This window comes from Echinops telfairi, unplaced genomic scaffold (genome assembly GCF_000313985.2).
Source record: "Echinops telfairi isolate 266 unplaced genomic scaffold, ASM31398v2 ScPeMD7_3533;HRSCAF=4204_0, whole genome shotgun sequence".
Taxonomy (NCBI): domain Eukaryota; kingdom Metazoa; phylum Chordata; class Mammalia; order Afrosoricida; family Tenrecidae; genus Echinops; species Echinops telfairi.
Window position 1 is genome coordinate 105,395,301 of NW_022107431.1, and position 25,541 is coordinate 105,420,841.

Genomic DNA, 25,541 nt, shown 5'->3' on the forward strand with positions numbered 1-25,541 from the left:
ATGGGTTAATGTTGGACTTGTGGGCCTGGGCAGCATTGGGTTGGGATGTTTTCGTGATGCACATTTTCTTTGCATAAAACTCTCTCTTATACGTGAGTTGCTGTGGATTTGTTTCTCCAAAGTACCTAGATTAATACACCGTGCCTGCAATGACACTGAAGAGAAATGGTATCACATGCATGAACAAAAAGAACATTTAAAGACCGACCTTGAAGTACAATGTTGTCAGGGTTTGTCTATTAGCAGGATAATATCTACACACCAACAAGGAAGATCAGTTTATATGTCTGTTCTTCAAATATATGCACTAACCACTAAAGCTAATGATGAAGAAATGGAATTCTACCAACTTCCTCAGTATGAAATTAATCAAACATGCTATCAAGATTCCCTGATCATTCTTGGTGGCAGGAATGCAAAAGTTGGAGACAAAGAGAAGGAAACAATAGTTGAAAAAGTTGAAGCGCGCATGATAGAATTTTGCAAGACCAACGACTTCTTCATTGCATAGACATTTTCCAACAGCCAACTATAACCAAGCATCTTGCTACATCTCCAGGAATCAATATCACCAGCCCAAACAATCTCTTACTTTCCCTAACTTCCTTCAATAGATGCTTGGTTTTGGTTTTTGGGTTTTTTTTCTTAAATAATCAGCCGTGTTTCCTCTCTCAGGGCTGAGAATTTGAGTTCTTACTAGAATCTATTTTCCTCCTGTTCTTCCTGGGTGAATATCTAACTTAGATTTCCATTCCCTAGAATTAGATGTGTCCACATGCCTGAGCTCAGCCAATGGTCTTTGGGTAGAAGATTGAATATCCCTCTTCTCTCCAAACACCCCTGCCTCTTGTTTTAAAATCATAATCAAACTTATAGGTTCCATATTGACACTCAAAAGATGGAAGGAGCGTAGTCTCTGATTATCTTTATAGCTACTAAAGAGGTTTCATAGCTATAAAATGTAACATCCAAACTTAAATATTAAAAATTGTAATAACCGAAATAATAGTATTTCCTTAACTTCAAAAGTATATAGGCTTCATTCCTAAAGCCAGCACCTATATAAAAATATACCTGGTAAGATACTTCAAAAAAACAAACCAAACTTACTGCCTTCAAGTTGATTCCAACTCAGAGCGAGCCTTGATGGTATAGTGGGTGGCACATTGGGCTGCTAACTGCAGGGTCAGCAGTTCAAATCCACCAGCCGTTTCATAGGAGCAAGATGTGGCTTTCCGCTCCTGTAAAGATGTGGCCTCAGAGGACCACAGTGGCAGTTCAACTTCATCCTATAGGTTGCTTGCAATTAGTTGGATTAAAAATTTTTTTTCTTAATGGACAAAGGATATGGCTAGTCATTTCTCTAAGAAAATATATAAATGGCAAATAAGTACATGACAAGATACTCAAAATCATTAGTCACTAGGGAAATGCGAATTAAAACATGATGAGATACTACTTCCCATCCATTAGAATGGCTAAACTATAATAAACTGGGCAAACAAACAAAAACCAAAGTGTTGAGGAGGATGTGAAGCTTGCTAGTGGGAATGAAAAATGACACATCCGCTATAGAAAACAGTTTGGCAGTTCTTCAAAAAGTTAAGCAAAGAATGACGTATGGCCTAGCAAATCTACTGTTGGCTATATACCCAAAATAATCAAAAAGGAATATTCAAACAAAAGCTGGTGCATAAATATTCATAATAGCACTAGTCATAATAGCCCCATAAGTGAAAACAACTCAAATGTCCATCGGTAGATAAATGGAAGAATACATTGCCATATACATAGGCCCTAGTTGCACAGTGGCTACACACTGGGCTGCTGACATCAAAGGCAGCAGTTCAAATCCACTAACCGGTCCACAGGAGGAATCAGAGGTGTTCTACTTCCATAAAGACTTACCGTCTTAGAGACCCACAGGGGCGGTCACTGTGAGTCCACATTCACTGATGGCAGTGAATTGGAGTTCATATCTATAGTATTAAGCCATAAAATGAAGGAAGTATTCATACATGCTACAATGTGGAAGGGTCTCAAGGTATTATGCTAAGTGAGAGAAGTGCCAGTCTCAATATATTGCATGGGTCTGTTAGTATGAAATATGTAGGAAAGGAAAATCTAGAGTGTCCTAGGAGAATACTGGCTGCCAGTGGCTGGGAGGTTGGGAAAGGACTTCTCAGTGGGTGCAGGATTTTTTTTCTGGGTGATGAAAATGCTCAACACTAAAGGTGGGACATTTTAAATGTACTGAATACAATCGAGTTGTATGGTTTGAAATGCCTAAAATGGTGAATTTTATGACACATGAATTTTAGCAACATTTTAAAGTATCTGCTTTGGTGTAAAGAAACTTGTAACCATTTCTTTAAGGTATATGAATGCAAAGACACAATACTCTTAAGGGTACAGCCAGGAAGGGCATCATGGGCATTCAACCTGTGCAGTCTAACAGGGTCCTAGGCCAAGGAGGGGACTCACAATTCGTTCAATGCTCTTCTATCGCTACCTTGAAGGAGCCCTGGTAACTTGCTGGAGTGTGACCTGAAGGTCAGTAGTATGAAACCACAGTAGCTTCGAAGAAGAAAGATGGGGCTTTCTACTGCTATAAAGAGTTACGGTTTCAGAAACTCACATGGGCAGTTCCACCCTGTCCTACAGGGTTACTATGAGTGGGCATGGACTCAATGGCAGAAAATTTGGTTTGGGATCACTAGCTTGTGTTTTGTAAATGAAGAATGCTGTGAAAATGGATCGTGTGCATGAACAGAGAAGATCACTAGACGACAGAAAATGTTTTATAGTTTAATTCCTTTAGTTGCATTTCCCTCTTGCTTTTTAAACAAGAAGCCCAGGATTTTCATTTTACCCTGGTATCACAAATTATGTAGCTTCCTGGGTACGGAGGTCATATGTGAAACTCAACCTCTTGAAAATGATTGAAAAATATTTGAAGTACATGTTAAATCCAACATCAATAGCTAGGAGTCAATAGTAAAATGAATATGCTGTTGTGAAACAGAACATACTTTTGTCTTTAGGAAAATGATATTGTCCACAACACTGAACTGTAGAATACTAAGACATCTATGAAGTGTTATCAAGGAAAACCAAGTTTTTCGATGGGCACTGTTAATCTTTGGACCTTGTGATCATGGAAGAAAACATCAAGTTTAAAGTAATGGGATTGACTTCAAATGGAAGTAAAGATGATGTATACCTAATGCCTCACAATTTGGAATTTGGAGCCTCCCAGGCTTTTTGGCCACTAGATAAAGCAGGAAGGTAAGTCAAGAGTTCCTGGAAGGCAGCATACGCCTCAGAAAATAAAAAGTGGCAGCTGGAGTATGCCCAGAAAAGGCAACGTGGAACAGATGGGAGAGTGCTGGAAGTAGGAGCGTGCAGTGGGAAATGGGCAGCAGACTACTGGCTGGCCCGAGCCCAGGAAGTGTGGGAGTAACAAGCTGGATAGCATATTACAGGCAAGAGAGATACGCTCTCGTCTACAAACAGGTGCAGAAATATCAGAGTAAAAGAAGAAGAGACTATTGAAGAAAGAAGAGACAAAGCACAGCCTTAAAGAGATAAAAATTGTACAAAGAAATAGATCTGATGTAACATGCTATACAAAATCGAGTTATAATATAGTTGTCTCATTAATTATTAAAATGAATCAAGTCTCCAGTGTGTCTATTATCAACAAGGTTAGTATTCCCACTGACGTCATTTTATCCTGACCCCGTATACTAATTATCCAGTAGCCATGTTGTTGTTAGAGTGCCATCAAGTAGGCTCCAGTCCCACCCTACCTGTACAATTGTCACCATGTTTGAGGTCATTGTTGAAGCCAATGGGCTAATCCGTCTCATTGAGAATCTTCCTTTTTTATTGACTCCCTACTTTACTGCTCCGGATGATACCGTGCATCCAATAACCTTAGGGCATACTCCTACTGAAAGCTCAATCCTGCTTCCAACCATTGAGATCGAGGACCAGAGAGAAAGTGCAGTATACAAGTTGAGTTCAATGTGCGTTCCTACCACATAGGGTTGGCTTTAGTGATGAGTTGGTGTAGCTCCAGAGTCTTGTTCATTGCTATACAAGGCCATGCCCAAGGCCACAATGGTGTCCCACATTGGGAGCCAAGGCGATCTTTCTTTACTATTGACCATTCCATACTCATCCCTTATTATCCAAAGTCCAGACACTGAGCTGGAAAGGCCATGAGGCACCTTTCATATAAAGCCAGAATAAATCCTTACATAAAGCTTGGGAACCAACTTAAGCCATGTTTCTATTGGGAGACACTTTTCCCAAGATGATTTTATTTCAAAGGTTTCTTATTCTTCTTTGATCATTGAAACCTAATCAAAATCACTTTAATCCACAGAGCTAGTTTTCCCAACTGCACATCTCAAGAAACATGGTTTGGGGCTTGATTCATTGTCCTTCCAGAAGGCCCTGGATTCTCCTCTCAGAAAGGAGCTTCTGTGCCCTAGGACTTATATGGAGGGGCAACCTGGATCAAATGATAAAAAGTTCTGTTATCATTTCCCATACTAATCACCAATGATTCTACTCTCTTTATTCTTATCCTCATGTGATTGAGGGAAACCACTCAGTGGTTTATTTCATAGAAACAAGGGTGAACATATGCTTCAGAGTGTCTCTTGCCTATAGTCTATTTTTCCAATCTGAGTCATATGTGTGTGCTTCCTATTTTGAACAAATAAAATGTAGAATACATAGAGGTAATTAAAATGTAATTTCTGGGTTTGCAGTTTTTTATTATTTGTTTGTTTTAGAGCATAATTTCATACATTCAGTGGGCAAGAATTTATGTACAACTTCCTAAGTGCCAATACTGTGGAGGTAGGTAACAGAATTGGCTCTAGGCTTAGAAGCACAAATAAAGGAATAGATAAGTAAATAGACCACTTTAATACAAGCCAGAAGGTGCATATGCTAGTTAATACAGTGTTGTGTAATTATAGAAAGGTTGAATTAATTAAGTACTTTTTGTTGCGAGACTGAGGTTCCCTGAGAATGTTTTAAGACATATGGAACTATTTAAGTCTCCATGTGGAAATAAGAAAAACAGAAAACTTGATCATGCATCTAACCCTCATGGGAATCTAGGCAATTCTCCCAAACCAGGCCCCACAGGAAGAAATGGAATCTTCCTCTCTTTAGTAGGGCTGGATTTTATGGACTTCAGAAATGTTTAAAAAATCATTCAGGATCCAATTAATTTTATCATTAATTCCTATACTGCATCAATTTTTTATTATTTACCTTACCTATTACCACTGATTGATTTTTCTATTTCCTTTCTATGTCATAGCTTAAGCTTCTACTTCTCAGGACTTTTGATTACACATTGCGTCAGCTTTCTAATTCCTATTGCTAGGTACTACCTTCTGCCTTCTTTATGTTTTCTTTCCTCTTCTTCTGGGACAACTGATTGGTCAGCTCTCCTTCCAGCTTTTTATTTTCTTTATGGAGTTACAATTTTCCAAGTTTACATATAGTTTATACTTATTATCATGATTGGGCCCACTCTGTGTCCTGTTGTTGAGTCTACAGACTGACTGCCCTTGGTCAGATTCCAGCTCTTAAGCTTGCTAAGGAGCCAGTCACACATGGAACAACATGGCCCCGGATATGTTCCCCAACTCCTGACATCCATCCGTCATAGGCAGCTTCACCGTCAAGCGGGGATGAGAGGCACTTGAGAGAAAGTCTGTTGAAGACAAAACCATCTCACAGCCATTGAGTTGGTCATGCTGATTCAGGTCAGGGTCTACCCTGTGGGTTTCTGAGACTGCAACTCTTTACGGGAGTAGAACGCCTCCTCTTTCCCCTGGGGAGCTGTTGGTTTTAGATTTCTTACAACTATGGTTAGCAGCCCAACACATAACCACTATGCTGCCACGGCTCCTGTTGAAGTGTCAATATTTAGAATGTATGAAACACTTACACAACATCAAAGTGACCAATCACAAACTTCTATTGGGAACATAACTGCTGTTTTCCAAGATGTGGCATATACCCACTGCTATCATATCCCTTCTGACTCACTGTAAGCCTACAAGAGTAGAACTATTTCCCTGGAATTTCTAGGCTGTAAAATGTTATGGGAAACAAATGATCTCATCTCTCTCCTGAGGACCAAGTGATGGATTTTGAACTACCATCCTTTCAATTAGCAGCCCAATACTTAAACACTATGTCAGCAGAGCTCCTTAAAAGGTGCCGAGATATCTCTACAAGTTCTCTGAATCTAAGTGTTCAATTTTCATTATATATTGCTCTCATCTCCTGCCTTTTTATGCATAGAATACACATTCATAGAAATATAAATCATTATTTTGATGGATATTTCAACATAACTATAATAATAGACTAAAGCAACAGTCATAATTTTATGACTGCTTTCATAGTAAAAAATTAGAATTGATGTATTAGTAATTCAAAATTATAATCATTAATAATTATAATCTGAAATTTTCTGTCTTTTAAAAATTGTTTAGTTTGCACACAAAAAGTTTCAAAATTGATATAAGTTTATACTGTATCATCTGGACATTTATAGCTCAGTACTGACAGTTTATGTTTCCTATTATACTTGTACCTAGTGAGAGTCAGAACATGCGCCAAACTGAATGAATGAAAATGATATACTGGTTGGAACAGAAAACTGTGATGGTAGAATTGACTGTTGGGGGAGCCTTACAAGGATAGACGGTGGGAGGGGAGAGGTGAGTCAATAATTACAGGGGCAGGAAAATAGTAAAGACTCTAAAATTGATGGTGAAGAGTCAGGTTTGATTCCTGGTCATGTTTGATCAATTGAAATGTATCCAAGAGGAATTACTATTCCCATGTCACATCAAACTCATAAGAACCTCTTTGTTTAGTCAGTATTATATTCACATTTTATTTTCTTTATCATTTTATTGGGAGCTCTTACAGATATTATAACAGTGCATAATTCAATTAGATCAAGCATAATTGTACAATTGCTGCCACCATCAGTTATAACATATTTTCTTTCTTCCTGAGCTCCTCTTTATCCTCTTCCACTCCCACCCTACCCCCTAGGACCCTTTCTTATTATAGGCATATATATAGTTGGCTGCATCTTACACCAACAAGATCTGTTCACCTACAATTCTGTTATTCATTCCCTTCTAGTTATACTGACATTATTGCTATCAGCCCCCTACCCTCTTCCCAAACTCCCATTACTGTTTCCCAAGGGTTATCTATCTTGGCTTTCTTACAATGAATGATCTTAGTTATACAAATGAACAAAGGCAGGTCTAATGAAATTAATGAGGTAAAAAAAGAACCATAATAGTAAGGGGAGGAAATATTAAAGAACTATAGTTGTGTGTTTCATCAGTGCTACACCGCACCCTATATATATCATTTCTTCTATGTGGCCCTACTGTGAAGGATTGTCTAATTATCTTACAGCTGGGTTTTATGTCTCCATTTTGTCCAAGCTCCTTAAAGTCAATTTCATTGCTTATTTTTGAACTTCTGATACGTATTCCCATTATGATACCATTACACCTCATGATCACTCAGGTTGGTGTGCTTCTTCCATGTGGACTTTGTTGCTTCCCTACTTGATGGCCACTTCTTTAACTTCAAGACTTTAAGACTACAGACACTATATCTTTTAATAGGCAGGCACCATTAGTTTTCTTTACCACATTCGCTTATGCAAATTTTGTCTTCAGCAATTGTGTCGGGAAGATAAGTATCATACAATATCATATTATTAGAACAAACTGTTCTTGTACTGAGGTAGAATTTAAGTAGAAGCACAAAGTCCATCTGTTTCCTTGATATTATACACACACACACACACACATATATATATACATACATACAAGTACACCTATCTTTATATATTGATATGATTACATATATACATATCAATATTTATACCTATATATATATATTTTTACTTTTTTCCTCTTTTCTTGTTTTCTTTCTTCCTGCCCCACTATAATGTTTACCCATCGTTCACCTCTCAGTAATTCCTCTAGGATACATTTCAATTGACCAAACATACCCAGGAATGCTACACCCTCCTCACCATCAATTTTAGAGCCCTTGCTATTCCCGTCCCTGTCATTATTGACTCACCTCTCCCCTCCCGCCGTCTACCCCTGTATCTCTCCCCTAAAGTCAGCCCCAATATTGGTTTATACTGCCTATATTAGATAGATAGACACCAAAAGAGAAAAACAAAACAGAAACAAATGGACAATAAAACAACAACCAAAAAAAAGAAAAGAAAAAGAAAGACCCTACCAATAGTTGCAAATCTAACTGCTATCCTGACCCAAAGTAGATGAGTACCTCTCTGCTAAACTGCAAGCAGGCCTTGTTATAATCCATCAGTCCAATCTCCGTTCTTTCAGGGTTCGCTATCCTGAGACCAACTTACCTAAGAGCACGTATACCCTTTTAGACCTTAGCATTCCTGACCGAGAGGCTTGCCTCCCACAAACCCCCATTGCTCTTCCTGCTCTTCCTGAATGGAGCAGTCTAGTGCCCTCCCCCTACCTCGTTACACCTTTAGACTTTCAGCGTGGCCCTCTTGTCAGTAACACCCATTCAGTTCAGATGAGGTGCTGAGTGATGACCCCCGAGTCTAAAGTCTACAATCGGGTCCTCAGGGACTTGGTGGCTTTGCTCCCATTGCTGGTCTGTTGCACTCCCCTCTAGGTTTGCCCCATGTGGGTGGGTCAGACCTGTCCTGCTCTTCACAACTGTTATTTTCAGTGCTGTCCTTTGTAGCACTGTCATCTGGGGAGGCAACCTCATGTCTGGTGCTGCGTCCAGCCCTGCAGTCCTGTCTGTGAATGTGCTCCTCTAAGCAAGAATGTTGCCTTCAAAGATTATCGCGCCACAATGAGGTCTACTCTGTCTCCCTCTTTCCTGTGGAGACAATACCTTCCCCTTGGGTGGATAAGGAATGGTCCCCCATTCCCATCTTTTTTCGTCCCCCAGCTCCCACTATAAAAGCATATGGCAGGTGGGGGGTGGGTGGGGGGCAGGAAGAGGTCTTTTCCATTTTTTTGGATGATATATGCAACATTGGGTTTGGTTTGGCTCGACAGAGTGTCTGGTCTTCAGCCTGGGAACTATATTTTCACATTTTAAAAAACTAATTTTTTAAGAATCATATATACATACCATTTTGTAATACCTCATTAGCAGAAAATATAAAATAATAATTTATTCTATTCCAAATTCTAGCAATAATTGCATTAGCTACTAATTTAATGCACATTTTAGTAGTGCAGATACATTATCTCCAGGTAAAGAAAATTCCAATTATCAAGTGATTCCACTTTGAATGGGCACTCCATGATTGCTCTCTAGAAGAGATTTTGTTAATCATGTTTGATTATCATTAATTAGCAAACAGATCTGAAGGTATTCATATCATTTTATAGCACACACTTAGGGGAACAGAAATTTTATAGATTCGTGTTACTGAAATCAAAATTCAAAACAAGATTTTAAGAGCATGAGTATGTATCTTTCTACAATTAAACTCAGTCAGGGTAATTTTGTTCCAGCAAAACATCATTTTACAACATGTGGTGGAGTACGGTTTTTTAATATGGATCTTCTACATGATTCTCTAACTCCCACCAAATGATTGGATGGGACTATACACATAGAGTGTGTGTAACTAATAGAGGAGATTGGTCAGCTTTCATTACCACCTCCCTGGCTATACGGATGTGCCATCTTTGAAGAGAGGGAGAAACCCTGAGGACCTTGGAAGAGCACCTTCAAGAGCAGCTAGTGATGGAGGCCACCAAGACCCGATGCATCACAGACTGTGCCATGGAGACTCAGAGAAGCAATGTCTACATTATAGGGAACCTTCTCTTCGTCTGGCCTGAGACTTAGGGACTGGGGAACAGAGTGACAGGCAAAGCTGACTTCTAGGCTTTCACAAGCAAAGGCCAAGGGACCATGTGGCTGAGAGATGAAGGGCCAGAGAGAGAGACTTGGCTGCTGGCTGAGGAGTATCCTTTAGTGTTCGCTGATCATGACTTTTGGTAATCAGTTGACTTTCCTAATAAACCCCTTAATTGTGAGCACTGTCAATAGATTTTTATATATAACAGTCTGTGATGTCTCTTTGGCCATTGCCATGAATGATTAAACCCAGCATAGACGTAGAGTGCTATGGGAGGACCAGCTAGTGTCAGAATGGGTAACGAAGGATGGAGAGTGGAGGCATGTCTAACTCTTGCCTTGTGGCAAAAGGGAACTGAGAGGAGGTCAGATTTTCCCACCTCCATGATGTTTACCACACATCATGTTAAAACATGTGGTTAACTTTATCTTCTTTCATGCTTTTCTTAGGGTTTATGTTTACCTTTCTACATGTTTTAAAGTTACATAGGGTCTGTAAATTCAGAGTATAGTTAGTTTTATATTTATTTTTTAAAGCATTATAAAAATAGTTTGTGTCAATACTAGATTTTCCCCATGATATATTTTCCTCCTTAAATGGGATCCATTCATATATCACTTTAATTTGAGAAACTGACTAATCAGGTACTCCATTGCTATTGAGTCAATTCTGACTCACAGCAACCCTGTAGGACAGAGCAGAATTATTCCTTGTGGTTTCTGAGACTGTAAATCTTTACAAAAGTAGAAAACCTCCTCTTTCTACCTCAAACAGCTGGTGGTATCAAACTGCTGATCTTGAGGTAAGCTAAAAGCCTAATATGTAACCCAGTGTGCCATTAATGCTTAATTATATAAAAGATGAAGAATATTATGTATGTTAAATTCCAAAGCAGAACTACTTCTCAAAAGAAAAGTAATCAGAAAAGCAAGTGGGTGGGTGTTAGGGGGTAAAAAAAGGACACTTAATGGGAATTATGTGAAATGGGATCACTGTGCATCACAATGCAGTATGTCGATGAAAAGCCAGTTTCACTGAGTGCCAGAAAGATTTTCCAAGGAGGAACAGAGAGCAAAAGGTCAGACATATTTTTTGGATCTACTTCAGCAGATCTAAGAACCTGAAGCTTTTTCTTCTTTTTAATGTAGCTTTAAGAAAAAGAATACAAATGATGAGTACAAAGTTAACCTCAAAGGTAAATCTCCCCTTATAATAACACAAGAAAAAAATCGAATCATTTTGCAGCTAATAGATGTAGGACTGATAGTCTTGCACTTGGTTTGAACAGGAAATGCCCTGTGGCCAATTCTTTGCAGAAAGTGAGATGCTGATGGGATTCTGGTGGTCAAGGTGCACAAGATGGAAGCATTATATAGAAGGGAGGGTAGCAGAGTAATATACCAATAGAAAAAGGGATATTAGTCTAAGAGTTTCAAGGCCACTGAAACTTGTTTCATTAGCATTGTAGTAAATCTGCCTTTGTAGACAGACGTGTGGAAGAAAATAAAAGGGTTAAAGAGACATCTAAACAAGTTTAATTATCCTGTAGTAACTTCTCAAGAAACTAAGTAAACATTTTACTTGTGTCTCATTATTTTTATACCCAACTAGTGTTTCGTGTAATGTTGGTCCTGAGACTGGTTTATAAGCAGCTTCAACATCATACAGGCTACAAGATAACTACGTATTTTTCTTCTTATGTGGGATGGAGTCATTTCCAGCTCATACTGATCCACAACAGAACAAGAGACTGCCAGGTCCTGCACCATCCTCACACTTGTTAAATATGAGCCTCATTGTTGTAGCTACTGTGTTGAGCTCGCTCATTGAGGGTCTTCCTCTTCTTCGGCTGACCCGCTACAATTAGATGATGGTAAACATATTGATGAACTAGGCAGATGGAAAAAGTAAAGACTTAATGATTGTGGAAACATGACAACTTGAATTTGCCTGTGGCTGTCAGAAAACAAATCTGGTCTGAGAAAAATCAAATGGAGCATCAGAAGCAGACTAATTCTCAATCTTCTTTAGAGCCCCACCAAACTCACAGAAACAACCCCATTGCCAGGGAGTCAACTCTGACTCACAGTCACCCTGTGACTGTCCCAGATGGAAGCAGATTGCCCTGTCTTTCTGCAAGGGAGTGGCTGGTGGGTTCCAACAGCCAAACTTCTGGTCAGCCATCAAGTGATTAACCACTCTGCCACCAGGATGTATCTATGTGCTGCCAGTAGAAAAACATTAATTTGTATAATGGTTTATCAAAGGAAAAAGAGTGGTATTTTAAAATTTGTTTCAGAATCATACGAAGAAAATTTCTTAAGGGTTTTCTATCAAATCTATTACTAAAGTTGTCTTCTATTTCAATATGAAAAGTGACTTCTTTAAATGGTAGGAGCTCTCAATCTAAAAATTGTGTATAAGGACATGTGTACATATTGCAAGCAATTTTGAAAGACAAAATGTGACAGCTGGTTTGTTGTAGCCCCTCTTCTTCAAGGTTCCATATTTCTAGAAAATAACAGGTCTTTTTATTTAAAAGACAAAAACGTAAAGTTATCTACTAGCTAAAGTTATTTTGAATAAATGCTACAAATGAAATAGATACAGACTCAACACAACTGAAATAATTTCATATATAAAGTTGATTAATTATCCATGGAGAAAAAAAGATCATTTTAAAAAACAAATTTTAAATGAATAAACCTTTTAAAAGTTACATAAAATGCTAAAAAAAAAAACTGAAAAGTTTTAATGTACTTTCTTTCAGAGCTGTTCTTTTCAAAGCACCAATTTTTAAAACATCAACATATTCATATTTTAGAAATGAGAAGCATACTTTTAATAAGAAGTTGTATTTTTATGTAAAGATGAAACACTGAGTGGCTGAATTAATCTTCAGAGAATTAGAATCTTTTAAAAATTATAGGTATCATTGACTGTCTCCATTCTACTCACTACAAAATGAACAATGAACTTTAATTAAAACCAGAATATTAGTTCTTTCCTTATTTAAAAATATCAGTTTCTCATTAACAATACACAAAATTGAATTGTTTTTTTTTTAATCCACTATTGGAAAAACATAACCCTATAGTCTATAAATGATACCTTCTTTGTCTTCCTCAAGAGTCCCATTATCCTGAGTCTGAAACCCATTTGGGCAACTTTTTCCTTTTCTACTGAGTCTCTTCCACTTGCCCCTGCCTCCACGCAGCTCCATCCACTTCTGTGCCCAGATGGTGAATCATTATGCTTTTCATCATATAGATCCTCCAGCCCTCTTGTTTCCTGTTAAGTTCAGCAAATGGGAAATACTAACAGAATATAATAGGTTCGAAGGAGTAATAGGACAAGGTATTGAGTCCCTTGGCTCATTCTTGGGTGCCTTGAGCTGGCCCTGATTGCTTTTCTTTATCTGATGGGCAAATAAGTTTTAGGTTTTGTCAGATTCCCATAATATTTCCCTTCCCTTTCATTTTAACCTGAGGGCGGTCAATCACTTCCCTGGGGTTGCTGTGATTAGTGCCCTGGCACTGTCCATTCTCACTCACAGCAACCCTCTGTGCAACAGAACAAAGCACGGCCCTGTCCTGCACCATCCTCCCAAGCACTGCTGTAGTTGCAGAGAGATGGTACAGCTACTGTGTCGATCAATCTCATTAAGGGTTTTTCTCTTCCATTCACCCTCTACTAAACATAATATCCTTCTACGGGCACCGGTTCCTCCTAATAACATCCCCAAGTACTTTAGATGAGGTCTTACTCTACTTCCTTCTAAGGTGCATTCCGGCTATATTTTCTCAAGACAGATTTGTTTGTTCTTTGCTACTCCATGGTATATTCAATACAGACATACCTCAGAGATATTGCAGGATCAGTTCCCAACTACTACGAGAAAGCATATGCCACAATAAATTGAGTCACATGAGTATTTTGGCTTCACTATGCATATAAAGTGTATGCTTACAATATTATAGTCTATTTAAAGGAACTCTTAATTGGGGTGCTAACCACATGGTTGACAGTTCAAACCCACCAGATGCTGCATGGGACAAAGGTGAGGCTATCTACTCCCATAAAATTTTAAAGTCTTGAAAAGCCTAAGGAGCAATTCTATTCTATCCTATATAAGATTATATGAGTCTGAGCCACATGATGACAGTGGGTGGGGTGGGTAGACTATGATGTGTGAAATAATAGTGAGCTCATGCTATTGGATAAATGACATCTACAGACTTGCTTAAATAAATATTGCCACAAAATCTTCAATTTGTAAAAACAAAAAAGGCAGTATCTGTGAAACACAATAAAGCAAAGCAAAAGCCTGTATGTCTGTATTATTTGCCAACACCTTGAATCAGTCATCAGTTCTTCTTTGGGCTTCCTTATTCATGGTTCGGCTTTCCCTTGCATATGAGCCCATTGAAAATACCAAGACTTAGGTCACACAAACCCTGATCCTCAAAGTGACTTCTTGGCTTCTTAAGACTTCAAATGTCTTTTGCAGCAGATTTTCCCAGTACAATACATAGTTTGATTTTTTGACTGCTGCTTCCAAAGGGCACTGATGATGGATAAATAAACAAACACAAAATCTTTAATCAGTTAAATATTTCCACCATTGATCATGACTTTGCTTATTGGCCCCATGGGTGGATGTGCTTTCTTTATGTCAAAGTGTGATCTTTGGAGTTTTAGCGTCTTCATCAACAAATGCTTTAAGTTCTCTTGTCTTTCAGCAAGCAAGGCTACAAGTTGTTAATGAGTCTTCCTCCAACCCTGATGCCACATTCTTCTTATAGTCTAGCTTTTCATGCTCAGCATACATATCAAATATTATAGTGAAATTGGTCTATGTACAGTAACTAAGAGTTGGAATGCCTTTGAAGGCAATGAGTTGTTTCAACCTAGGCCCACTCAGGATTCATATTCCTTTTATTCTCCTCATACTTTTGTAAATAGTCTAGCCATTAAACACTCTTGAGTTGTTTTCTCTGTTTTCAGCCTGAATCTAAGCTAATGGAGTAATTTATTTCTTACCTGATTACAACATCCCTCCGCCCCAGAGTTCTAATTGTCAACAAGCTCTGATAATCAAACTTAACTTAATGGGCTAACTGTGGTCTAGTCCTTTATTATTTACTCCACATGCAAAACTAAATCTCAACCATTCAAGCAACACCACCCTTGAACCTATCCCCTCTTAGTTTATTTTCTCATTTCATCTCTCCCTAATAAAGGTTCTTGAGAGAACAGCTCACATCCAATACCTCTCCTATCTCATTAATTCATCAATTCACTTGTCTTTTCCCTCATCACTCTACTGACAGTGTTTTGGAAAAGTCATTAATGTCCTTCATGTTAACACATTTAGTGAATACTTACTGGTCCTTTCACTGTAGTTGACATTAACAACAACTCACTATTTTTACAATTTTCATTCCAAATATAACTTAGAAATCTTCGTGACATTTGTTTTTGTGATGTTTTCTGGTTACTGTGCTCCTTTGGCTCCTGCTTTAAAATCTGCTGCTCTTCAGGACGTCTAAACCATGGAATGTTAATCTCACTCTACCATCTTCCTTCCCCTGGGAGATTCGTCTGTTGCCATTGCTTCAGTAAATGACTCCCACAACCCTATTTTCATACTGGGAATATCTGCTGCGTTTTCTTAAGTTTCTTACCCAGACATCCCATGAACTAGAGCTAGTCATGTCCCCCAGAAAGCTCAAATTCAAGATATCAGAGAAAACTCATTACTTTGTGTATTGGTTCCATCAGACTACCATAACAACTACTACACACTGGATGTCTCAGAACCACAAAAACGTATTGGCTCGGGATGTGGAGGCTGGATGCCTTGGCTTCTGGCTCTGGCCAGCAATCCTTGGTGCTTCTTGGCTTCACTATGTACCACTCCAATCTTTGCCTCCTTCTTCATATGGTCATCTTCTACTTGTGTCTTTTTTGTGTCTCTTTTTCTGTTTTTAAAAGGATATCAACCCTAATGGATTAGGTCCCATCTTTTTCCATCATGACCTAATGTAAATTTATTATAGCTGCAAAAATGCTATTTCCAGATTAGGTCACATTGAAAGATAGTATCTGTTGGAGGGATGCCTAACATCCCATAGCAAACTTCTTTGCTCAGTCTGTCATTGGTTGTAAAATGCACCATCACTTTATAAATTATTGAAGAACAAAAAAGATGCCAACTATAATGGCAAGATCCCGCTGAGCATAAGACACACCCCAATTTCAGTGATGTTAAAATGTAAAGGAAAAGAATGCACCTTAGAATCTATAATATACAGTAGATTCCTCCCTCCTTTCCCTGCGCTTCCTACTCAAGACCACCACCATGTAGACATCTTCCGATCTGAGTCATAACAGACACACTAACTCCTTCTTTTCTTTCCGTCAACCTCTAAACTTATATACTACATCTCGAAAGTTAATCTTTATCAGTAAGATTTCACAAATGTATCCTTCCTTTTCATTTTGACAGCCTTGGTTCAATTCTCTTGCTCTAACTGTAGCAACCGCATCTTAATGGAATCGTTTTTCCTTCAAGTGTTCTCTACCTTCAACCCAGCTTGCAGGTTTTCCTCAAGGGATTTTTCTAAAATGAAGTCTGATTGCATATCTCTCTGCATAAAATACTCTAATGGCTTCCGATTAGCTACCAGATGAAGCCATAGTTTTTAGCAAGGCATATAAATTCATTCCTGAGCTGGTATCTAATTCTTCTCACTCTCACACTGATTACATAGGCAATACTATCTCATGCCTCTATGCCTTTGTACATTCTGTTCCTTTAACAGAATAACTGCTTGTCAAATATTCTTTGACAGAATGATTACTTTTCTCCTAATTTTTCTGATAAGCTTATGTTTGTTCATCCTTTGAAAGATTAATTATTTAAATATGTAATTTAAATAGGGTACAGACATAATGGTTGACATTCCCTAGTTCTTTATAATCAGTTTAAAAGGTAATGAAAAGTGAAAATGTAAGGATAAATGTCTTTAGTGTATTAAGTCAGTTGTCAAAAACTGAAAGATCAATTTTAAATTTTCAGTTATACACATAGTGATATCAAGACTTCAACAACTTCAGCTCTATACTTCCTAATAAGATCAACTAGTTTATAAAATTTTATGATCAAATAAATCATTAGCATATGAGAATTAAACAGCATAGGTTGTACTTTATTTCAAATACAGAAAGCTCTGCCCAGAAAGGAGGCGAGCAGAGCCATGCGATGACAAAGAATAGATATTTGGGTTAGGAGAGAAACCCCATTGTTGGAAGAAAAGCTAACATATGGTACAAATTTTAAAAACACAAAAATAGCACCCTTTGTTAAAATTGAGTCTGCTATGGATCATTTAAAAATTTAAAGCAGTTTTTATCATAATTTCTTCTCATATTATAAACAGATTTTGACATACCCTATTTGAGTTGTCGTTGCAATTTTTCTTTTTATGCCTTAAACTACATAAACACCAGGTTTACAAATTGACACTATGAAAAACACTTGGAGGTACTAATGACTAAATTCTATTTGAACATACCTAAACTACGAATAAATCACTGCTTTTTCAGCCAGAAGAAAAATAACGTGTAATGCAAGTTCATGTGGGAATGTTTGTTCCATTAGAAGAGAAATACATACATCCACTGTACCCATTTAAAACTTACAATTGTTGAAATATGGAAATTTCATAATTCACATTATGATTAAACCCAAACCAACTCGCGGCCATGAGTCATTGCTGACTCACAGCGACCCTCAGTGGATTTCTGAGACAAGCGTTCAGCAGCGTAGAAAAGCCCAGTCTGCTCCCTGCGGAGCCGCTGGTGATCCCCAGTGGCTGACCATTCGGATTTCAGGCCGACACTTATCCACTCCAACCGCAGGGCCCCTTCACCTTATGACACTGTTGCCATTTGATCTTAGGATGACAAGTCAGGCAGTTGTGTCTATAGTCACAAATTAAAAATACCTGACCTTTTTTTCTGTTCAGTGACATGAATGTATTTTTTAATATGTCTTATACTGTAGGGCTCAAAAAGAAAAGGGGAAAAAAAGAACCTATTTTCAGTTTGAATGAAAAAAAAACCGCAGATGGTAAACAGTTAATTTTTCGTGTAATGACTCTTGTGCAGACACTGGCTCTCTGCTGGATTATATACAAAGAAGCAAATGTTCTAGCAGACCCGAATGGGCCTCACAGATATATATGTGCCAAGTCCATTACAAACCTTTCACGAAGAAAAGAAGAAACTTCTAAAGGCCGTGGTGACTAGTTTAGCTAGGTAACAGTGTAAGGATTAAATGGAAAAAGGAAGTAATATAACATCGGGAGGAAAAGGCGTGTGCGCAGGCTTCTCCAGATCCAGAGCAATGTTCACTCCAGATCACTGCTAAATCTTTTTTGACAGAGGATTAAGTGCAGTCGGTACATGGGATACAACAGAGAGCTAAAGTCTAAATCAACACATAATGCATCAGGATAGACGTGTGCAAAGCCACTAGCATATGAGGCCAGCACGGCTTAACTGTAGTCTGAAGGAAGGTATTAAAATAGCTAAAGAAAGAATTTGTCAATCAGAAAGAGGATTATCAGTCAACAATAGAAGTATTAGAAAAATGGCAGCCGGAAAGACACCTTTTGAGACTTTTTAAATGCCTGGTTTAAACTTGAACAGTCCAACAGCATGTTTATTTGTAACAAATGTATTTATAATAAATTCCCAACAATTACAAAGTGAAAAAAATCAGGTGGCTAATTATATTGCTAAAAAAAGCCAACAACAATGACAGCAAAAATTTAACAGCCAGTGGCACTATACATTCAGTTCATTTGGATGTGTAACTAAATTTAATTTCAGGTGCAGTTTAAATGTAATTTAAATTAAGATGCAGTCTAAATATAATTTCAAGGTGGAAGCTCTATCTACTAGTCTAGTTCTCATTATGATGCAGATAGCCTGACTCAGTTTTCAGGTGCTAAGTACTGATGTGTTTCTACAAGATCCGTCTATTTATTTATTTTTAGTTTTGATCGTGATTTGGATGAAATTTCACAAAGCAGTTTTTTGCTTTCAATAATTCATATACATTTTAATTTGTGAAACGGATTGCATTCCCCAAAGACAGTACTCTTTCCAGTGTCTCCCTGTTTCCATTCCTACCCCTTTCTGCCTTCTCAGCTTTATCCCTGGGCAAATGCTGCCCGTCTGGCTCTAAGGAAAGCGTACCTTCCTGCTGGTGGTGTTCCCACGTATCATTTGGCTGAGAAGTTGCGCCATGGGGTGAGTTCAGTTCCAGGCCAATGGATTCTGCCAGCTTCTATCAGACCAGTAAGCCTGCAGGTTTTAAAAAATTATTATTTTAAAATTTGTACTTTTGTTCCATATATTTCTCTCACTCTGTCCAGGAGCTCCTACTGTGCATCTTAGATTACCATTTTTTACCAAATTTTAATATACTTGTCTCTACACCCAACCAGGACACAGAACATTTTCTTTGTGGATTATGTTGTACCAACAGACCTCTAAAATGTTTGGGTTTTTTTTTTTTTAATTGTTGACCTCTTCTATTGGGTCCAGACTCATTATATGTTCCTAATTCACCTATCTTTGTCCTACTTTATTCTCCTGTGATATGAAAATAATTTTTCGTTATTCTCTTTCCCTCCTTATATTCTATTGATATAAGTTCTTTTTCCCAGCCTAGTTCTTTTCTTAGGCTGGTCCTTTTTCTTTCTTCCTAGATTTCAATACAATATTCTTTTTCTTTTTCTCTTTCTACCAATTTTTATATAAGCTTAACTTTACCAGCTTTACCTCAAAGTTTCTCTATTTTAAATCCTATATTTGGTCTTCAAAAGCATTGTCTACGAAGACTGAGGTGCTAGAGAGAATAAGGTAAAGGGAGTGGTTGCCTTGATTCATGTTATCTCTTGTTAATAATCTTGGCATTTATCCCTGAGTAATGCACTTCAAGTACAGCTATGCCCCATCCATCTGGAGAAGCCTGTGTGCTACTATGGTTCTGAACAGGCTTTAGTGGAGTTTTCATACTAAGATACTCTAGGAAGAAAGGCCTGCCTAACTACTGAAAATCAGCAAGCAACCTCATGAAAACTTGATAGACCACAATATTCTCATCCCATTATACACGGGGTTGCAATGAATTGAGGGAAGACTACATTTTCATAGTGGGTTTCTCTGTGTGTGTAAGTATGTGTGTGTGTGTGATTTTGGTATCAAGGTGGCAGTTCTGTTAGTTATCACTACCTTACAAACAGGGTAGGGTGACTTGGAATTGACTCCATGGCAGACACTGAGTCCTCTGCATAAAGCCAAAGAATATATTTGATGGCATTGAGTCAAGGCATTGTGATGAAATTTTGTAGACTGCCTCCTCTTATTTAACTCCTCACAGATTTTTTTTTTTTTAACTTAAAATGAATCAGCTGAAGGGGAGTTGATATCAAGGAGTTCAAGAAGAAAGGACATGTGTGAAACTAACTGTGGTAGCAATCGTATACTACTGCTTGATGTGATTGAACTACGGAATGTTATGATATCTGTAAGGGCTCCCAATGAAATGATTTTTAAAAAATGAGAGTACACAGTAATTCTAGTCAGGTAAATTGTTAGGTGGAGGCTGTTGTTGTTGTTGTTAGATGCCTTTGAGCTGCTTCTGACTCATAGCAACCTTATGCACAACTGAATGAAACACTACTTCTTCCTGCAATATTCACAACCATTGCTGTTTGTGCAAACAGTTGCAGCTGCTGTGTCAATCAATCTCATTGGAGGTCATGACCTTATACTTTACCAAGCGTGATCTCCTTCTCCAGGTACTAGTCCCTCTAAAGTATGTTAGCCCAAGTGTTGCCGCCCGCACTTCTTAAGGGGCATCCTGGGTGTACTTCTTCCAACACTTTGCTCTTCTAGCAGCCCATATTTGATATTCTTTGCTAATACTGTAATTCAAAACCATCAACACTTCTTCAATCATTCTAATTCACTGTCCTGCTTTTGCATGCACATGAGGCAATTAAAAATACTATAGAATGTCATGCTCCATCCTTATTTCTAGGAGCAGAGGGAATCTCAGTGGTCTATTTTATGTTATTAATCATTTTAGATGGCTTACAAGTATCCCCTATTATATTCTACTAAAATTGCCTCTTGGTTTATGAACAGCTTTCACCTGAATACAATGAAATGCTTTGGAATTCCCAATCTGCACAAAGTTATCCATAACTTGATATGATTCTGTTTTCTACTAAACATAGGTAAACATCTTTGGTATTCTCTATTTTCAGTTAAGATCTGGTATCTGCAATGATATCCCTTGTTCCACATCTTATTTTGAATCCTGTTTAAATTTCTGACTGCTCCCTCTTGATGTGCTGCTATGGATATTTTTGGAGTATTTTCAGCAAATTTTTATTTGCATGTGATAATAATTTCTGTACTCTGTAGGATAACTCTTATTTGGAATGGAATGGAGAAATGTAGATATCATCCAGTCGGTTCGGCAAGTATCTGTCTTCTAAATTTCTTGACATAGGTAAGTGAACATTTCCAGTGAGGTTACCTCCAGTAACTCCAGGAAGCAGGTAAGATGTATCTATAACTGTTCATATTCTCAGTGTACAAGTTAATATAGACATACCAAAAACATCTTTCAGATCACAAAGGGAAATCTTTTAGGGCAAGGAGAATGGATTATTTGAATTTATGAGGACCTTTCAGATTCTATTTGTTTGAAATTTTTATATGAGAATGTATTATTACATAATTGCCAAGCCAGTGAGTATAATGGCCCAGTAAAATTGACATATTACCTTAACTATCAGCTACTCTCATCTCATACCTCTGCAGTGTACTGTTAGATGGACATTGTTAAAGTGTCAAGTAGTTGAATTGTATATGTCTTTACAATTGTGTGAAAAGTGTCGGAGAATGAGAGTGAATAATTGAAGAGGAAGTTTATCAGGGCTGAGAACACAAAAACAAAAAACCCTGGATTTAGTTTTGATCAGTTTCTAGTTAAATGAGTCCAAATAGTTTATCTGATTTGCTTTCCTCATTTCTATAAGATAAAATATGCTTATCACTTACATATATTAAAAGAATAGTATAAGAGTTACCTGGGTTAGTTTCTACGTTTCAGATTGTGAGGCAATAAACAGTTTTTTACCTCTCAAAGCTTAATTCTTTCAAGGTCAATTGCTTTGAATTTTTGGTTGACACCATGTGTTTTCAGTAATGGAAGATTATGAAGAATGCTGAAATCAAGGGGGAAAAGCTTTTTAAGTAATACAGATCGAATTATAGGGGACACATATGTCCCAAGTGCATCTGCTGGTAAGATTGGCGCACTGAGGCTTCACGTTCACAGCCATACAGGTTCCATGAGGTACATGGTAACATGGCTGAAGGCCGGCCGTACACTGACGGCATCAGCTGTGACGTTACTTCCCAGAAAACCCGAGGGCCTGAAAATGTGGGTGGGAGACACGGAGACATGCCCGAAGTCATGGCAGGGCTGAAAATTCAGTTACAGTAACAATCAATTTTCTGGCTTTTGAGTATCAGGGCAGGAAGGAAAAAAATTACGGTGGAAATTCAAGGAAACTATTATTCTTTCAAAATTACCGACATATTTGAATACCTTTTTAGGTTCCGAATAGAGTCCTTCTGGAAATCCACTCTCTATGAGGAAGTGAAACCTTGACTTCCTGGCTGTTTCAGGTGATGAGTTTACAAAAGCCACACCACCACAAACCTACTCAAAGCAACCCAGCAGGGCGAAGCCGAACTCGAACCGCTCTGCAGTTTTCATGAGTGCAATTCTTAGGGAAGCGGTTGCTCCACCTTGTGAGTAACACTCAAGCCCTTCTGTTTCTCTCCAGTTTATAGGAAACCGAGTATTTACAACAAAAAAACTTTCCCTGCCGTCGTACAGATAACTTTCTGGTTACGCACATTTGTCTCATGGCTGACACGGAACAGGCTGCGCGGTGACGTCACGGCGTCCTGACGCTCGCCGCGCTCCACCCCCAGCCTTCCCGGCAAGCCCCGCCCCCCGTCTTGCTCCGCCGTCGCCAGGGGCCGCTCGTGGACAGGGTCTCCTTGGCAACCACATGCTCCGCCCTCCCCGCCCCTTTAACCTTTAGGGTGCGCGGGTGCCCAGTCCCTCGAACTCCCTCCCTTTTCCCCCTCCCCTGTCCCCACCCCTTGCTCGAGGCCGGCCAGGCCGGAAGTGAAGATGGCGGCGGCCGCTGGCGCTGCTTCGGTGGAGCTGGTGATCGGCTGGTGCATATTCGGGCTCTTATTACTGGTAGGGGAGGCGCTTGGAGTCTGTCCATGTTGGGCTGGTGGGAGGGCGGGAGGGGCCAGTTCGGCCGCTGGGCTCTCCAGGCCAGAGACCCTCCTCGCCCGCCCCGCCCCGCGCCCATCTGGGACTGTGGGGGCTCTGGTGCCCGGAGGGGTGGGCGGCCCTGGGAGGGAGACGCTAGGCCACTGGGTTGCGGCCACCTTTAGTTTCCTTTCCCTGATGCCGTCTAATGTTGCAGACTTCTTTTATCGGCACGCTGGCCCTCGTGCCTGACCTGAGCACTGATGGCGGTGGGAATTGGGGACCGAGAGGAGACCCTGGGGTGAGAGGGTGTGGCCGCCACTCGGGTCCCGCCTTTTAACCTGGGTACCCAGTGTGGGACGAGTTAGTTTCACAGGAGCTGCTGTTGATCTAGCAGGGGGTCTCAGCTCCTCTAAAAGTAGCTTCGTGGTATTTCTTATCCCTGGGCTAAGTCTCCAGCCTTCTCTGCCCTTTGTGTGACTCGGCCCCATGACGTGAGTTGCTTGTTCTGCCTTCCAGAGTTCAACTCCCTGCCAACCTGTAAGATAGATTTAGGAACCTGTGTAGGGATTAGCTGCTCACTGCCAGTATAAGGATATATACCAGAAGATAATGTAATATCTCAATCGCATTGACCTTTTTACTCTCGCCTTTTCATGATGAATGAAACAAAGCAACCACAAAATGTGGCCTGTAACTAATGGGTCAAAGTGGCCTGGCGATGACTTTATCTCAGTAAAATCCTTGGGTTTATTTTGGAAGTTCAGTTTTTTTTCTCTGTAGCCCTCCGCACTCACTCTCTTCACTGTCCTCGCCCAGACCTATTGTGACTTCCCAGAGTGTATTTTCCCTTCTTCCATTACAAAAAGCAAACAAACCACTTTAACTTTGTAACTTAAGACAGGTTCCTCCAGATCCTGCTTTGCTTACCAGATTCCACTAAGGCTCCTGACACCTTTGTTTATTATCATTTTTTTGCAGCAGAGATTCTACGAAGGAAAGAGGAAAGTTAATGTGGTAAAAATTTAAGAATGAAAACCTTTTTGAACTTTTAAATTTTCTCAGAAAGTAGTGCTGGCTTACGTTGGAACATGCCATACTCTCAGGGGGAAATGGAAACACTTGGCTGTGATCTCTAGAACCACACAGTTCCACGCTTGGGAGACTTTGGTCGTGTTGATAGCCTATCAGACTCCACTGGGGTGGATGTAAACACAAAGAGCAAGTAACCAGTATTAAAGTCAAATGAAAATGCCTTAGACACTAAATCAGCATCTAAGGTCCAGCAGTTGTGCTGTAAATTGTATACTCAACAGCCACCGAGTCGATGAGCTTAAGGGACACAAAAGAACTGTTCCTGTGGGGTTGTGTCAACTTTCTCCCAAGGAGTGACTAGTGGCTAGGGGTTTCTAGCTGCAGACCTTGCAGTTAGCAGTGCAACACATAGCCCACACACCACCAGGGCTCCATCCCCTGTAAGTTGTAGGAGGATACAAATGACATGAAACATGGCCGTAGGAGGGCCAATGGATCAGTAAGGAGTCACAAGGTGGTACAAATGCTAAACTCCTTCCATTGCTGAAGGTCTGAGTACAGAGGTACTTTGGAAGAAAAGCCTGGCCATCTACTTGTGAAAAATGAGCCATGGGAGTCCTGTGTGGCACACGTCTCCTCTGACACACACAGGATCGCCATGAGCCCAAATCAACTCAGTGGTGTTCTAGATGAGTGCTGAGGCACCAGCACTTTCACACCATGGCTTCTGTGAAGGAAATGCAACCGTTGTAACAAGGCAAATGCGGTCTTGGTCGTTTTATGAAAATGATCTTCAATTTGCAAATTCCAGGGACAGCCAGGTGTTTGCTGGCCTCCACACTCCTGCCCGTTTTCACGAAAGAATAAGGAATGCCTTTGTACCACATAAGGAATGCCTAGAAGGGATCGCTCTAAACCTGTAATCTAATTTGTTTACCAAATTAAATCCAGACTATGCTACCTGCCTGTCAGGATCTTCAGTTTGACTCACACCGCCTTTCTTATTGCTTTTCATATTCACTGTCTACCAGACAATCTCACTTTCAATAAAGCACGTTTAGTTACAAACACAAAATAAAAGACTCTGGCCCTACTGAATCAGTATGTGTAGTTTAATAAGATTCCAGGCTTACTGGTTTAATAAAGTCA

General features: G+C 39.3%; 1 protein-coding gene and 1 long non-coding RNA gene across 3 annotated transcripts in view; one reads left to right on the forward strand and one right to left on the reverse strand.

Annotated features, from left to right (window-relative positions):
* Nucleotides 1-22,744, reverse strand: part of LOC123522204 — a 93,798-nt gene extending 71,054 nt beyond the window's left edge. Inside the window, exons 1-2 of the long non-coding RNA XR_006680482.1 lie at nt 22,671-22,744; nt 19,235-19,342 (exon numbers count right to left, since the gene is read on the reverse strand). This is a non-coding gene — a long non-coding RNA (uncharacterized LOC123522204). The remainder of the gene's footprint in view (nt 1-19,234; nt 19,343-22,670) is intronic.
* Nucleotides 22,745-23,104: 360 nt separating this feature from the next.
* LMBRD1 (LMBR1 domain containing 1) overlaps nt 23,105-25,541 on the forward strand; it is a 99,358-nt gene continuing 96,921 nt past the window's right edge. Inside the window, exon 1 of one of the 2 annotated variants that reach the window (XM_004696549.3) lies at nt 23,105-23,339. In XM_004696549.3, the coding sequence (XP_004696606.2) occupies nt 23,268-23,339 (72 nt within the window). In that variant the 5' untranslated portion in view covers nt 23,105-23,267. The remainder of the gene's footprint in view (nt 23,340-25,541) is intronic. The other variant, XM_045294570.1, reaches the window with a different exon arrangement.